Source organism: Odontesthes bonariensis, chromosome 14 (assembly GCF_027942865.1).
Source record: "Odontesthes bonariensis isolate fOdoBon6 chromosome 14, fOdoBon6.hap1, whole genome shotgun sequence".
Taxonomy (NCBI): domain Eukaryota; kingdom Metazoa; phylum Chordata; class Actinopteri; order Atheriniformes; family Atherinopsidae; genus Odontesthes; species Odontesthes bonariensis.
Genome location: NC_134519.1, coordinates 31788486 through 31803422, shown reverse-complemented (window position 1 = coordinate 31803422; position 14937 = coordinate 31788486). Strand labels below are relative to the sequence as shown.

Here is a 14937-nt window from a genome sequence, read left to right as displayed (position 1 = left end):
ACAGAATTGCAGCTGTATGAATTAAATTGAATCAAATATTTCTCAAGCAAGCAAACATTCAACAAGCAAGCTACAGTCAATATTATAATATAATGATATGCACATAAAGCAGCTAACTCTCACGTTTGGCAAGGCGGAGCAGTAAAACAATTTTCTGCACTGAATTTCCTTCCGTCCCTAACTGATTAATAGAATGGCTGCATTTTTCTTTATGCCTTTATTTGTTTTTCTGTCACACAGCAAGCTCTCGCAGACGACCGTTACACCACTGAGGATCATGACGTCTTCACCATTGCTGGGCGGATGTGTATCGAGGAGGGAAACAGCGCACAGGTCCTCAGTATTGTCCTGGATGAAAAGAATCAGGTGCATTTCTTAAAGATGATGCTGATCCTTTTTTCTTCTGCTCATAGTACAGCATAACATCCCTCTGTCTGTACAGGACATGGTGAGATGTATGGGCTGGAATCTGCTGTCTCCACTGATCCAGGTGCTACTGAAGAAAGAAGACAAGAATCTTCCTCAGTGCCTGGCCATTTTTAACCACCTGTTAGAGGTCTGTTTATCTGATGCACCCGTTTGGTTTACAGTGCCAACAGTGGCCCAGTGCTAACTAACCAATATTATATTCTAAAATGAGATCTAGAATATTAATTAAACGTGGTCCAATGACACTTTGGCCATCCTTTATGTCTTCAAAGTTGGATCTTTGGTTTTGCAGACCTGCAGACCCAAAGAGCTGCTGATTGGCCTGTTGGAGCAACTGGAGCACGACGATCCTGACACTGTAGCCGAGAGTCTCCATCTGCTGCTGAACCCTCTACAGAAAGGTAAACAACATTTTTAATGAACCAGTGTTCTCACGTTAACACGAGTAGAGCGGTTCCTGTAGTGTCACCTCCTCTCTTCTTTCAGTGCTGCTGTGCCTAGGCAGCCGTAAAGCTTCATCCTTGGGCATGACCCTGTCCTCTGTCTTGGACCAGATGGCCAAGCTGCCTATCCCCCAAACCAAGGAGCAAGAGGAGGACGATGTTTTTTCTCTCAGCCGTTGCTGCAACGACCTGATAGGCTTTGTCAGACCCTTTGTCCTGGAGGCCGAGCAAAACCTCCTGAGCAGTGAAACGCAGAGTGTGAACTCAAACAAGACGGCGAGTGAACAGGACAGGGAAAAAGAAGACGAGCTGCGGACAGAACTTCTCAAGTAGTGAGTGAAAGATCTGAAATTATTCACTTACCTTCCATGTGTTTTCTTACATTACATCAGTGTAAGAAGCTGCATGAATTTGTGCATTATTCTGCTCTGCAGCTGTATGAAGACTCTGAGTCACCTGCTGTTGGAGGTGCAGCTCAGGGATCCTGACACGTTGCCTCTGTCTCCCCTCAGGACTTTTGCTACAGAGATTTTGGTTGGGAAAAATCATCCATCGCCATTATTTGGATGACATTGTAAATTCTACATGTTAGCAGCATAGTAAATTGCGTTAATGGTGATTCTGTGCCTGTGTTGTACAGAGCACCCTCAGTGCTATTGGAGAGTCCCTCTCCAGTCTGGTGTTCCAGCCTCTGCTGAAGAGGAAACAGGTTCCAGGCTTTCTGGAGGAAGAGGTGCGTTACCCTAAAAAGTCTTTGGCCAGCTTGGCTCACCTGGTGTTCGTGCATCACCTGGCTGCTGATACGTTCCCCAGTGTTTTCAGGTCAGTTAGAGGAAGTGTCTTTATTCGTAATACATTGGATTCAAATGCATTGTTAACTCTCTGTGTGCCCTCTATACAGCCCTGTGTTCTGTCTTCGGGCTAACATGGAGCATATCTCCCTCCTGCTGTCCAGGTAACACCTCACACAGTATTATTATTATATCTGCTATTTGTCTTGGTACTATTTGCAGTCCTAATCTCCATAGTGTTTTACATAAAAACAGAATCTGTAAAACAGCACATGTAATATTACAATTTGACAAATCCAATGTTAGTGTGGTAATATGACGTATAATAACATCACACAATTGGTATTAAAAGCAAATTATATAATCAGTTGTTAATATTTGGTGTGAGTGGTTGTGATTTTGAGTAGAATCTCTTATTTTCTCTGTTAGAACTGAGGACTATATGCTTCAGAAAGGACTGGTAAGTCAGGCAGATTTACTGTTTTTTTTTTCTTTCTCCATGGTTATAACAGGAGACTTGTATTGTGTTTTCCAAATGTTGCTAAGAAGACACTATGGTCACAAAAGCAATGAGCAACACACTGTGCTGTCAGGTCCATGAGCACTCTGGCAGTGTAGACTTTGAGCCTCATTTCTCGATTTGAAAAAAAATATTTGATAAACTGTTTAATGCGTCCAGATTTAAAAAAAAAAAAAAAAAAAAAAAAAAAAAAAGCAATCCCACCATTTTAATAGGCTGGAAAGCATTTAGACAAACTAGCACAATGCAGATCCTTTACTGTATCTGACTGCTGTACGTCTGGAAAGTCTAAAACTAATAGACATCACCCAAGTAGGTTCCCTCTGTTTTGATCTTTTGCTGCATTTTCAGTTGTTGATAATTCTCTGGGTTTTCAGACTCCATTTTTGTCTTAAACATGTGATCCTTCAGGCCATAAATACACCTTTTTCCCCCTTTTTATTTATTTCCTTTTTCCTTACATGAACAATGACCATTGCACAACAATGCAATAGCAATATGGGGAGGTAAAAAAAAAAAAAAAAAAACATTATAGAATAAAATAATAAGTAAAAGTGGGGCACACCACTTCTGTTTCAGTTTTTTCCACTGTCTATTTGGTCTGTTGAGTATTATACCCTTCTTCTTCTTCTTCTTTTTTCATTTATGCCACTGTTGGTCCAGGGTCCCTGCTTTCATTCCGAGGTGATAAGTCAGTCGTTCCATCGAGTAAATCTCCTCAACAATACCCAGCCACTGTCCTGGGCTTGGAGGGTCAATTTTCAGCCATCTTCTTGCTATAGTCTTTTTACATGCCAAGATCAGTATTTTGAAAAGATAGTCCTTCTTTTTAATAGTTCCTTCTGGGGCCAGACCCAGGTACACTATCCAAGGATCTTCCAAAATCTGAACCACTCTGTCCCAGAACCCTTGCAGTCTTACACAAGCCCAGAAAACGTGTGTGATTGGCACTCTGCTCGCATTGTCTCCAGCATTGCTGCTGTTCACCTAATTGTTTATTTTTGATGTGTGCTGTGATGAAGAAGCAAATTAAATTCTTCCATCCAAACTCCCTCCACGTTTTAGAGCTGGTGGAAGTTTGCTGAGTTCTGCACATAGAATGCCAATCACTCTCGGACATTTTAATATTCAGCTCTGGCTCCCATTTCAATTTCACATACAATTAATTTCTTCCATTTTGTTTTTGTAGACCTCTATACAGCTTACGGTGCGTTCAGACCGAACGCGGTGCGAATTTTCGCGTCACGTTACTCGTGCGAGTTTTGCCGCTGGTGTCGTTGAATTTACTCGCGTTATTCGCGCGAGTAAACAACGAGCGAATTTTCGCTCAAGGGGCTATCCATTTCATTTTCTCATCAACCATGGCTGATATAAGTACCATCCCGTCCTTGTACTTGCTGTGGCAGTCCGAGATTCGTCGGAAACGCAGACGCCGTCATGTCTGGGTCAGTGACATCATCCGGAGGTGTACTCAGCTCGGAGAATTTCACCGCCTTCTCCAGGAGTTGCGTCTGGATGACGGCCGCTTCCAGCGGTATTTCAGGCTCACCAGGACCCAGTTTGATGACCTCCTCGGGAGGATCGGTGCCGTGATCTCTCGGCAGGACACCAACTACAGGTGCTCCGCAGCTGAAATGGAGCGCCTGTAGTTGGTGTCAGTTCCTACAGGCGCTCCATTTCAGCTGCGGAGCGCCTGTAGTTGGTGTCCTGCCGAGAGATCACGGCATATTATATTAGACATATTCTTTACAGGTGTGCATTTATATGCATTAGGAAATATTTCAATCTTTCTGCAGAAACTTCTCTTTTGATCGCTGTCTCATAGAAATGTCTAGTAGCTAGGTATCTGAACAGGTCACGATTATCTAAATCAAATTCTCTTTGGATTTGAAAGTTTTCCCCTCTCGGAATGTACACATCACCGTAATACCCTTATCTCTCCACCTCGCAAATATGATGACAGTTTCTCCGGGACTATATTGAGAAGATAAATACACATTTTGAAAGCAATTCAATGGTAAAGTGGAAGTGTGTGTGTGTGTGTGTGTGTGTGTGGGGGGGGGGGGGGGGGGTGACAGTGGAATGTAACGAGAAGGATTTTCTCCCTAATTATTTTTATAATATAGTTGTATTTAGTGACGGGTGCCACAAACAATTGCAGCTGTGCATCGCGGTCGTGTGTCAAAATGGCTGCTCTGAAGTTGCTGGAAAATCTTGCTAATGGGACTTAAAGAAGAGAATTTTGCTAATAATTTTCTCAGCTTCCCTGATGAGTGTGTCATTCTCGCACTCTGTAAAACTAGGCTTCCTCTTTGCCGTTGCTTTCATTTGTCATGGCAAAAATGAACATTTGTGTACATTTGTCATGTTTAGCCGTGCCGCAGGCAGTTCTTTTATTTGCAGATGACAAAATTGAGGAGTATCCACCTCCATTTATGGCAGAAGTGAATATTAGCTCTGTAAACATATTTATAAGGGAACCATGTGTTTACAGGGCTTCATACATCTAGTGTAAATAATACGTGTGGCCATGTCACCAAATGGCTTTGTGTGCACACACAGTTTTAGTAGTGAAGCTACAAACAGTTTAATGCATGGATCAGGTGGAGTTAACCTGCCATTTAAAAAAAAAAATTCAATGTCTTTGCCTTATGAGGCCCTTGGGCTGTCGTAAGTGAAGCACAATAAGTTTTGCAGCACTCACTACATCTGAGCTGGCAGTTTAGCAGTTTATATTGTGAAAGGATTTTCATTCATCAAAAAGAATTCTGTCATCCTCTTTACTTGTCCTCCATAGTCTTCCAGCCATGTTTGTGATGCAGAACTCACCAGTGCATTTCTAATATTCTATTTTCTCTCTTTTCTTTTTTTTTGTAAAGGAATATACCAAAGGTTTTAGTTTGGTCATTAGACCATTAACAACTGCCAAAGACAAATTCAGTAGTTTGAATCAATTGCACATCTTCTTAGTTTTTTCATGAAATACTGAGAAAATGAGGCCACACTCAGCCATGACTGTTTCTCCATCAGTTGTCAAATTACAGTCTGTGAAAGTGGAAGAAATATAGTTTGAAAAAAAAAAAAATGTTGGAATTTTAAACAGCAATATTTTTTGCTGGAACCTGGAATTACAGCTGAAAGTCTCCTCTAACATGGTCGCTGCACACAGTTCTTTTCCAAATACTTATGTGATATGTATAACGGTGCATGAACTTTCTTTTTCATATTTTATATGTCAATGTTGTGACTGATGATCAGCATGCTTAAAAGTTTATGAACCAGACAAAATACACAGTAAAACCTCAGCAGCAGAGAGTCAGAAGGCTGTAGGGCATGGTCTTATTGCCGTCACCAGCAGTACAGGTGTAGGAGGAGCAATTTCTCAGCTCTTTCTTTAGTGGGTCAAAAAAAAAATAATTGAACTCGACCCAAGCAACAACCTTATGATAATCTGTAGAGGTCACCTTTAAAAAAATGGACAGCTCATTTCAAGTTTCCTCAGTGTCTGATAGATGTCTTTCCAATCACACAGGACCTGTATGAGAAGAGTCTGGTGCGGGTGGAGGACGGCAGTCTGTCAGCAGCTCTGCTGGAGATTAAAACTTTTCTCACTGTCCCTCAGGTTATTTATAAGGCTTTTTATGGTTGGACTGTGTGCATTATACTGTAACTCACATTTGTGTCTCTGTTTTCAGAACTTAGTAAAGGTCATGACAATATGTCCCAAGCATGACTTGGTGAGTTTCGATTTTTGTATTCACTGTGGCTTTGAAGTGATTTTGTATGCGTTTCATTTGGAGTCTTCATTCTTTACAAAAAAGTATTATACTTTTTTTTTTTTCTGCGTTCAGAGGACTGAAGGACTGAGGGTGTTCCAGCTGAGTATTTATAAGTTTGACACTGAAGCAAAGTACAGGTTCTTCCAGTAAGCTCTACCTGCCTTCCTTTTAAAGTCATCAGAAAATCTTCCCTCTTTCCCACCTGTTATTGTAACTCGTGTTGGTCTCTTCTCAGGTACATGCTCAGGACAAGTCACCACTCAGGAGTCGAAGGCTTCATCATTAAAAACATCAAGAATCAGATCAACTTTGCCCTGCAGGTAAAGTGGCATTTTAAGTGTCATGGGATCTTTTTATGCCATTTTCACAGGACTTGGTGGCGTAAGTAGAAGCTAAACAGAAGTGTTGTTTCTCTGTCTGGCTTCAGTCGGGTAACAGTAACATCTGGTTTGAGGGGGTTCACCTGGTGCTTTTGCTGCGTATGGTCTTCAGTCTTCCAGATGGCCCAGAGACTGACCTCCTACATTACCTGGACAGGTATGCACACACATACCTTAAAGCTGCAGTCGGCAAGTTTTCAAAATTACGAGTCTAAAGTCGGAAAATTCGAACTGATACAACTTTCAGGTCCCTCCCCCAACCTTTAACAAGCTCCGAATCGCCCCCCAAACCCCTCCCCCTCTGTGGACGAGGTTGTGCACGTGAGTTCACACCAGTGTGAGCGCACACAAGCTGGGGCAGACTCACGCTCAGCAGCGTGTGCACAAGCTGTGATTGACAGGTAGGATTCCTCCACCCTAACTTGATTGGTTAAAAACAGCCGGGAGCGCTCGGTTTTTGCAAGCATGATTACAGGCTTCAGAGGGAGCTACAGATTTCGTTATTTTTCCTAAACAGCCTATTTAATATTCTACTTCCAGAATCCCATGACAGTTCAAGCTAATATGACTAAAAAAAAAGTTGCCGACTGCCGCTTTAACGCTCCATTATTCCATGTAATGGCTCCTTTGTTTTTATTTTTCTCCTCAGAAAAACAGTGGCCTAGAATCAGTACCAGCATAGAATAGAATAGAATAATACTTTATTCATCATATTCGCAGCACGATCGCAGAAAGAGGCAGAGAACATTAGTTTATATCTCTTTGCTGCTAAACTATTTGGCTGTGAGATTAATTAACCATGTATATGTATGCAATGCTGCTTTAAACCCACGAGCTACATCTCAGACTCTACAGGCCTCAGTTAGCATGTTAAATGTTTAAGTTCATGACACAGTTAGGAAAAGACTGAACAACAGTTAGGAAAAGACTGAACAGGTATGGCTTGTTTGGAAGGGTTGCTGGAGAGAGTCATCTCTCTGAAAAGAACATGGCAGCACAGTTTAGGTTTGCAAAGATGCACCTGAACAAACAACAACACTTGAACAATGTCTGTTTGATGGAGGTGACCAGAATGGAGATCCTTCCATCCATTGTCTTCTGCCTAACTGAGGTTGGGTTGTGGAGGTAACAGGTCCAGGAGAGAAACCCAGAAATCCCTCTCCCCAGCGACACTCTCCAGCTCCTTCTTGGGGATCCCAAGACGTTCTCAGGCCAGATGGGATATGTAATCCCTCGAGCATGTTCTGGGTCTGGCCAGGGGCCTCCTCCCAGATGAGCGTGCCTGAAAAACCTCCACAAACACCTCATACCAACTGTCAAGCGTGGTGGAGGGCTGATGATTTGGGCTTGTTTTGCAGCCACAGGACCTGGACACCTTGGAGTCATTGAGTCAACCATGAACTCCTCTGTATACCAAAGCATTCTTGAGTCAAATGTGAGGCCATCTGTCTGACAGCTAAAGCTCAGCTGAAACAGAACAATGATCCCAAGCACCGCAGCTAATCTACGACAGAATGGCTGAAAAAGTCGAGAGTCAAGGTGTTGTGATGACCCAAAGTGCAATGTCCACAAATTTCAATTAACTGAAGCAATGTCATGGGGTGTACTTATTTTCATTTAGTTTTTGTTAAAGAAATAAAGGCACGATGTAATATGTCATTCTGTTTTCCGTCTTATTTTGTGTTGTTCTGATGCAGAAAAACGAAGTTGGGCTTTCTATTTCACATGACTGCATATATGAGTATCACATACAGTGGTCTTGCTGTGTTAAAAATTAACCTCATTGTGCGCTTTTTCTAGAATCATGGAGTCTTTGAACCTGCTGCGTTACCTGGTCATCAGAGACAAAATAACGGAGAACCAGGTGAGCACAGACTTCACTCACACAACAATAACTTTAGGTGTTGTGAAAAACTCTACTCACCTCTTTTTGTGTGCAAGTTTCAGATTTCCAGAACACATCTGTTCTACAGGTGCTGGTCAACGAATTAGAATAATTTGAAATAGTGCAATCAATAAATTCTTTGAATGCATTTTTCGTGCAGAAAGCAAATCAGGTGTTCACCGCACCTGTCCTACTCGTTAGACTAATCACAGAACTCGTTACCTGTAAAAAATTTGCTCAGCTGATCTTTCCAAAAGGCCCATTTAGGCCATTTAACTGTGACACTGTTGTTTTATTGAATTAGAATAATGGAGAAACCGTTTCATTGAATTAGAATAATTTTTATTATAATTAGAATCATCACTTTCTCAGTATTTTGTGGCTGCCCCCTTGGCTTGTATGACTGCCTGAAGTCTCCGCGGCATCGATTTGACCAGCTTGTCGCAAGTTTCCGCACTCACAGCTTCCCAGGCAGTGGCGATGTTCTGCTTCAGGAACGTTTCCAGAACATCTTGATATACTGTATCAAGATGTTCTGGAAACGTTCCTGATTCCGACTGTTGAGGAACAGTTCGGCGAAGAAGACTTCATATTTCAACAGCATCTTGCACCGGCTCATGCGGCAAAGTCGACCAAAGATTGGTTCACTAAAAAACAGCTTGAAGTTTTGGCATGGCCGGCCAACTCGCCTGACCTCAATGTCATTGAAAACCTTTGGGCCATCGTCAAGCGGAAAATTCGCGACAGAAAGCCTACTACGCTGGACCAACTGAAGCAGAACATCGCCACTGCCTGGGAAGCTGTGAGTGCGGAAACTTGCGACAAGCTGGTCAAATCGATGCCGCGGAGACTTCAGGCAGTCATACAAGCCAAGGGGGCAGCCACAAAATACTGAGAAAGTGATGATTCTAATTATAATAAAAATTATTCTAATTCAATGAAACGGTTTCTCCATTATTCTAATTCAATAAAACAACAGTGTCACAGTTAAATGGCCTAAATGGGCCTTTTGGAAAGATCAGCTGAGCAAATTTTTTACAGGTAACGAGTTCTGTGATTAGTCTAACGAGTAGGACAGGTGCGGTGAACACCTGATTTGCTTTCTGCACGAAAAATGCATTCAAAGAATTTATTGATTGCACTATTTCAAATTATTCTAATTCGTTGACCAGCACCTGTAGGTTCATCTGCCAAGCTGGATCCAGCGCCTGTCTGCCACACCTGCTAATGTTTTTCTTCTACTGTTCATCTTGTAGACAGGCATTTGGACAGAGCTGTATAAAATACAAGATACATTCACGAAGCCCCTACGTGTTGGGCTGAACATGTCGAGAGCCCACTATGAGAGGGAGCTGCACAGCACCATGGAGACGACAAAGAAGAAGGTCAAAGGTCAGATCGACAATTTTTTTTTTTCTTAATGATGTAACATCAATACTCAAGTGAGGCTTTTCCTAATGCAGTAATTATTCACTGCATTTCCGCACACATTTTCCACAGAATCTGTGCTGTCCGTATCCGTTGGTGACGAGAAGCTGCCAAACATGACGTCAGAGTCCCAGATTCAGGTCAGATTCAGTTTCATATTTATTACAAACAAGCGACACCATTGTGTGTAATCAGAGCACTGTGATGATCTGACTGAATTCTAATGGCTCCTCTTAGGCTCTTCACTCAGCCCTCCACACATTTGACATGATTGAGAGCGTGTTGGTGCGGATAGAGGAACTCATTGAAGTGAAAGATGATCTATAAACTCCAAGAGAACTTCATCCTTTCAGGGTCTGGCAGACAAAATATGCCTTCAACTGTTTTGTTGATTAATTTTGCAGGTTGATGCATTCATTCAAACTGTACTGCTTGTTTTTTTCTTTCATTTCAGGTTCATAGATTCAATATAATGTAAATATCGTGTACATTATTTTGGAATTTTGCATCGCTTCTCTAATAACTGTTTAAATTTTTGTACACATTTAAATGGTTATTGTACTTTTATTTTAACAAGTGAAATATTTTCAGATTCAAAGAAAGCTGCAGTTGGTTTATTGGCATCTTAACTGAAGAAAGTTCACTTTCTTTTAACATAAAAACTGTCAGTACCTTTGCAGCACTCATCTCAACTGTGTTAATAATTTCACTATTACTGAAAGATGAACAATTCTTTCTTAACATAGCTTTGTACAATTTGTAGAGTTTTTAAAGCAATACTATGTAACATTTCTACCTTAAAATAACAGCTTGCAAAAAAATTGTGCGGCTAGAATGAGTTTTAATATTACGATTGGCCTGTCTCCTATGCCTTTCGGGGGTCTGAGTTGGAAAAACTGCGCTATGTAACTTTGCTGGACCGGCCCGGGAGCTGAGCGGAAGTACTTCCGACTTGCTTTCTGGCACACCTACCGCAAAAACAAATAGACTCTTCTCACGCTCCCAGGTACATTTGATTACTCTTACCTTCTCGGTCAACATAGCTTGCACCTTCTGACTCCTCGCCGGTTCGTCAACAAACGTGAAAGCGAAAGGGTGTTGTATTTACGACAGTGTAACTGTACATTACCTCCAAGCCTGTAGGGGGAGCTCCATAGTGGGCTTTTTGAGAAGTTACATTGTATTGCTTTAAACGAACAACACATGGTGTAGTTTTTATTCTGCCAAGTGTACACACGTACATTTGAAATTTGTCAGAGCAGGTTTTGAAAATATATTTAAAACTACATGATCCCAACACACATTTGTATCTGAATAAGAACTTCTTAAATAGAAATAGGAATTGTCTTAACATTTGTAAAATGCATAAATTACAATGCTCCACGACGGCCAAATATTTTACTTTTGCATTTATTATAAAATTGGGGAAAGAGTAAAGAGTTTTCAGTGTTAATAAATACAGCTCAAGAAAAGACACTCGCACACAGCAGTCATACAGGACACAGTCATGTATGCCCTCTAAATAAAAGCCCTTTTAGTCAATTCATACTGCAATAATAAGGTGGAACTGCTGCAGTGACAATAGCAAACTGTTTACCAACAACTAATATAATGCTTCCAGTGAATACCAGAGCTCTATAAAAATACAAATCTTCACTAGTTCTAGTTGATGCCATAGCTGCCATGAAAACCGATTTTAACTGCAATCTGTGAGGTCAAACCTGCTTTGCATGAATATTTATGTGTATGTCTGTTAATGATCTGAACCACAGCCTGAAGAAACACACAGTTGTGTGTTTTTTGCTAAGATAAAAGGTCATGTGACGCACCACAGTTTCACAAGTTCTTGAAAAATGGGTGCTGCAGTGCATGAGCAGCTGTGGTCCTGGTGGAGGGATTCAGGTCCAACAGCCGATCCAGCAGGTCGTAGGCCTCGTCAGGAACTCTGTCCCAGCCACGCTCATCTTTCTCTACGTTACTAACTGTCAGTAAGCTGTGTTTTGTGAGGCAAATCGTGGTTTCATTGCTGCTTGAATCTTCCAGATGGTTTGGGAGAGTTTCCCCTGCTCCATCTTTGTGTAGGCTGAGTGTTTCATCAGCTGGTCGGTATGTGGGTGTATCATCCTGGATCTTGTACTGAGTGGCAGCTGTGTCTCCACTGGCTTCAGCTGCTGGTGCGACTTTGTTATCTGATGATGGTTTCCTTCCTCTGAGCGTCTCACACAGCATCCTGAGATCCTGGCGAGGAAGCTCCCGACTGCACACCACTGCTTTACCTGAATGAGGTTCAACCACCAAAACAAGTTTACTCTCCACACAGAGCTTTTCAAATGTTACCAACTTAGAATCTCTGAACTGAAGTCTAAAATTGCCACCTGGATTACATTTAGAGTAAAAATGCTCCTACGAACCAAATGACTTTGCAGCCTGGATGGTTTCTCTAGAGCCTCGTATGGTCATGATCTGAGTGAGAGCAATCAGGTCATCGCTGGCTTTAAAGAATGGGTAGCGGCCACTTAGAAGAGAGAGCAGGATCACACCAGCTGACCACACATCTATGGCTGCAGTCCAGGATAATATGACAGAAAAGGAGAGGACATTAACGAACGCAACGGACACTGTGAAGAGGCAACATTTGCTTTCTCTGCCTGCTTTCTTTGTGATTTAAAAAAAACAACACACTGAGTGCTAGGACACATTTTTTTTTTTTATCTGTTGTCGCAATACATTTGTTTTTATTAATCATGGTGTAGATACCAACCTGTGCCTTGGTTGGGACACTTTGTGAGGACTTCTGGTGCTCTAAAACCTGGAGTTCCAGCCCTGGGAGCCACCTGCTGCTTTCTTCATTCAAAAACAAGCAAGGAAAACATCGTTCAAAGAACACAAAAAAAAAAGCAATTATACACTGAGTGTTTATCACGATAATTTTCGAGTGTAGTATGATGGGTTTGGGTGTAAAAAGTTGACATTAACTCAGTTACATAGTTCTGATAAGAACATTAACATTTGTGGGTTGTTTTGTTGTACCTGGCCATACAGATGTTGCAGACACGGTCAGTAAGATAGCAGTTACATGTGAGGCCGGGCTGTATGGTCTTCTGAGGTTTCTGACTGCTGCTTTGGATCCTGACAGGCAGCGGGCCCCAGGGGGCTGGAGGGTGCCTTCTGCTGGCTGAATTTTCTGTTTTGCTGGGCTTCACCAGCTTGTAATGTAAGAATACCAAGAAAGTGTGAAAAAGTATCTTGCTCTCCAAAGTAAAAGAGAAAGCCTTCAATTATTTCTTTCTGAAGTGTTACAAATAAATATTTCTTTGCATAATGTTTTTCTCTCATTCTTCTAATAATATACTGTTATTACCTCTTTTTTACTAGCAGATTGCCTAGTGGTGGAGGGAGATGGTGTGCAACTGTTCAGACTTCTCTCTCCAAACACTGGCCGTTGAACTTTGCGTAGTCCTGTCAAATCCTAAAGTAAACAAGCAAAATGTGACACATTAATACCAGGAAGCAGAACACAAACAGATATAAGAGGCAGCTGTGTAGATTATTTAATATTTCCACCTTGGAAATCTAACTTATGGGCCGTCATTACTGAATAAAAAAATAAAAAAAATTATAATTTCAGTACAAACACCTTTGTGTGCTCTGTGCGAGAGAAGGAAGTGGTGGTGACTGAACGTGCTTTTCTAACCGGCGCTTTCCGAGAGGCGGAGGAGGATGTGGGGGTGTTTGAAGAAGATGAGGAGGAAGGTGGCAGTGATTGCCGTGGAGGCAGAGATAGTGACGTTGATGCTGTGCTGGTGGTTTTGGGTGGGAGTTTAGTAGAACCTTTTTGTGATTGTCTCTGTCTAACCACCTTCAGCAGCTCAATCTTGGTGTCAGCTGTTCCCTGAGCCAGGCCAAAGTCCAACAGTGCATATCTACATGAAGTAAACAGATGGACATCAGTGAGGTAAACTAAAAGCTGTAGTGAGCAACACACTCAACTTTTATCTGCTGTAGTTCTGTTACAACACAGCAGAAATAAATACTTCTTAATTAAAAGGAAAAAATTAATATTTGAATGAGTTGAGAGGAGTTGTGTATTAAATCTCATCTCATTAAATCATCAGGACTATATCAGAATAGTGTCCCTGTCAGAACTGTTGATTTATATATAAAAAAAAAACATTTAACAGGAATTCATGAGGACTAAATACTTACGTTTTGCTGTTCCTGTTGTAGAGGAAATTGTTTGGTTTGATGTCCCGATGAATGATGCCAAACTGGTGGATGTGTTTTAGGGCTTTTAACAGGTGGTAGATGTACAGACGGACCTCTTCAAAACTTAATGACTCAATGATGTCCTGATGAACATATTATGATGAAATGAAAACTGTCATATTAGATTTTAGTGAACATGGAACCATAAAGTGGATCAGAGCGTCAAGCTTATTTACAGTTAGAAAAGACAGTGCAGAATTTTTTTTATTTAAAAAAAAAAAATATGTTCCGTGTGTCACTCCAGATTTTTTTGGAAGAAACCAGTGCAGGACAGAATAAATACCACAATAGTTTGATGCTCCATGTAGGGCATTATGATCACCACATGGTCCTCTTTCCTGAAGCAGTATGTCACCCCCATCACATTCTCTCTGCCTCTGCAAGAAGAAGATACATGACCTATAAGGACAGGCGTTTTCACCAAACTGTAAATCGTGAATGATAACTTCCTGAAATTCTTCAGAAACACACAAACATAAAGGATTTTCATACATTTAAATTTAGTGTATTTTATTGCATGTTAATGCAGCATGTTTTGCCAACTCAGCCATTGGTGTATTGAAGTATGAGGTTCAGCTGAATCATGTTAAACAAATGAGTTACCCACACACCAATTTGCTATTGTATGAAAATATACAAGACAATATATCATAACTGTTATTTATTTTATGAATTATCAGTAGTCAAAAGAAAACAATACTTAAAAAAAAATAAATAAATCAGCCGTTCAGTTTCAAACAAATCAACTTTAAAGAGTTGAACTCACCCCGCCACAGTGAGACACTGAAGCTCAGCAGCAATGCGCGTAGGATGGCTGGTGGGGATGAGGTGCTTGAGTGCAAACATCTCTCTCCTCCCGTCCCGCATCTGTGCCTCACCCAGGTAAACTGAGCTGAACGTACCTGACACACAGTTACACGTCATGAAAACTTTACCTCCTCTGCTCGAGTACAATTAAATAAGGTGAACAAGTGACAACTGTTTTAAGTCAAATCAAAAGTTTCTCTTGAGCAAAC

General features: G+C 41.3%; 2 protein-coding genes across 3 annotated transcripts in view; one reads left to right on the top strand and one right to left on the bottom strand.

The window, feature by feature from the left end:
* Positions 1-12979, top strand: part of glmna (glomulin, FKBP associated protein a) — a 15627-nt gene extending 2648 nt beyond the window's left edge. For both annotated transcript variants that reach the window (XM_075484063.1, XM_075484064.1), the window contains exons 3-19: positions 241-366; positions 443-556; positions 722-830; positions 916-1204; positions 1307-1406; positions 1513-1694; positions 1774-1827; positions 2093-2123; positions 5716-5805; positions 5879-5920; positions 6035-6108; positions 6198-6282; positions 6390-6499; positions 8143-8206; positions 9484-9619; positions 9728-9795; positions 9893-12979. In XM_075484063.1, the coding sequence (XP_075340178.1) occupies positions 241-366; positions 443-556; positions 722-830; positions 916-1204; positions 1307-1406; positions 1513-1694; positions 1774-1827; positions 2093-2123; positions 5716-5805; positions 5879-5920; positions 6035-6108; positions 6198-6282; positions 6390-6499; positions 8143-8206; positions 9484-9619; positions 9728-9795; positions 9893-9982 (1764 nt within the window). In that variant the 3' untranslated portion in view covers positions 9983-12979. The remainder of the gene's footprint in view (positions 1-240; positions 367-442; positions 557-721; positions 831-915; positions 1205-1306; positions 1407-1512; positions 1695-1773; positions 1828-2092; positions 2124-5715; positions 5806-5878; positions 5921-6034; positions 6109-6197; positions 6283-6389; positions 6500-8142; positions 8207-9483; positions 9620-9727; positions 9796-9892) is intronic.
* On the bottom strand, positions 10577-14788 carry cdc7 (cell division cycle 7 homolog (S. cerevisiae)). The gene is made up of 9 exons (XM_075484275.1): positions 14688-14788; positions 14205-14298; positions 13862-14004; positions 13350-13578; positions 13017-13124; positions 12686-12927; positions 12417-12499; positions 12067-12216; positions 10577-11931 (listed from the first exon to the last, which is right to left on the bottom strand). Exons 1-9 carry the CDS (start codon positions 14786-14788, stop codon positions 11492-11494), a joined length of 1590 nt encoding a protein of 529 aa, XP_075340390.1. The 3' UTR covers positions 10577-11491.
* Between the last annotated feature and the right edge of the window lie 149 nt (positions 14789-14937).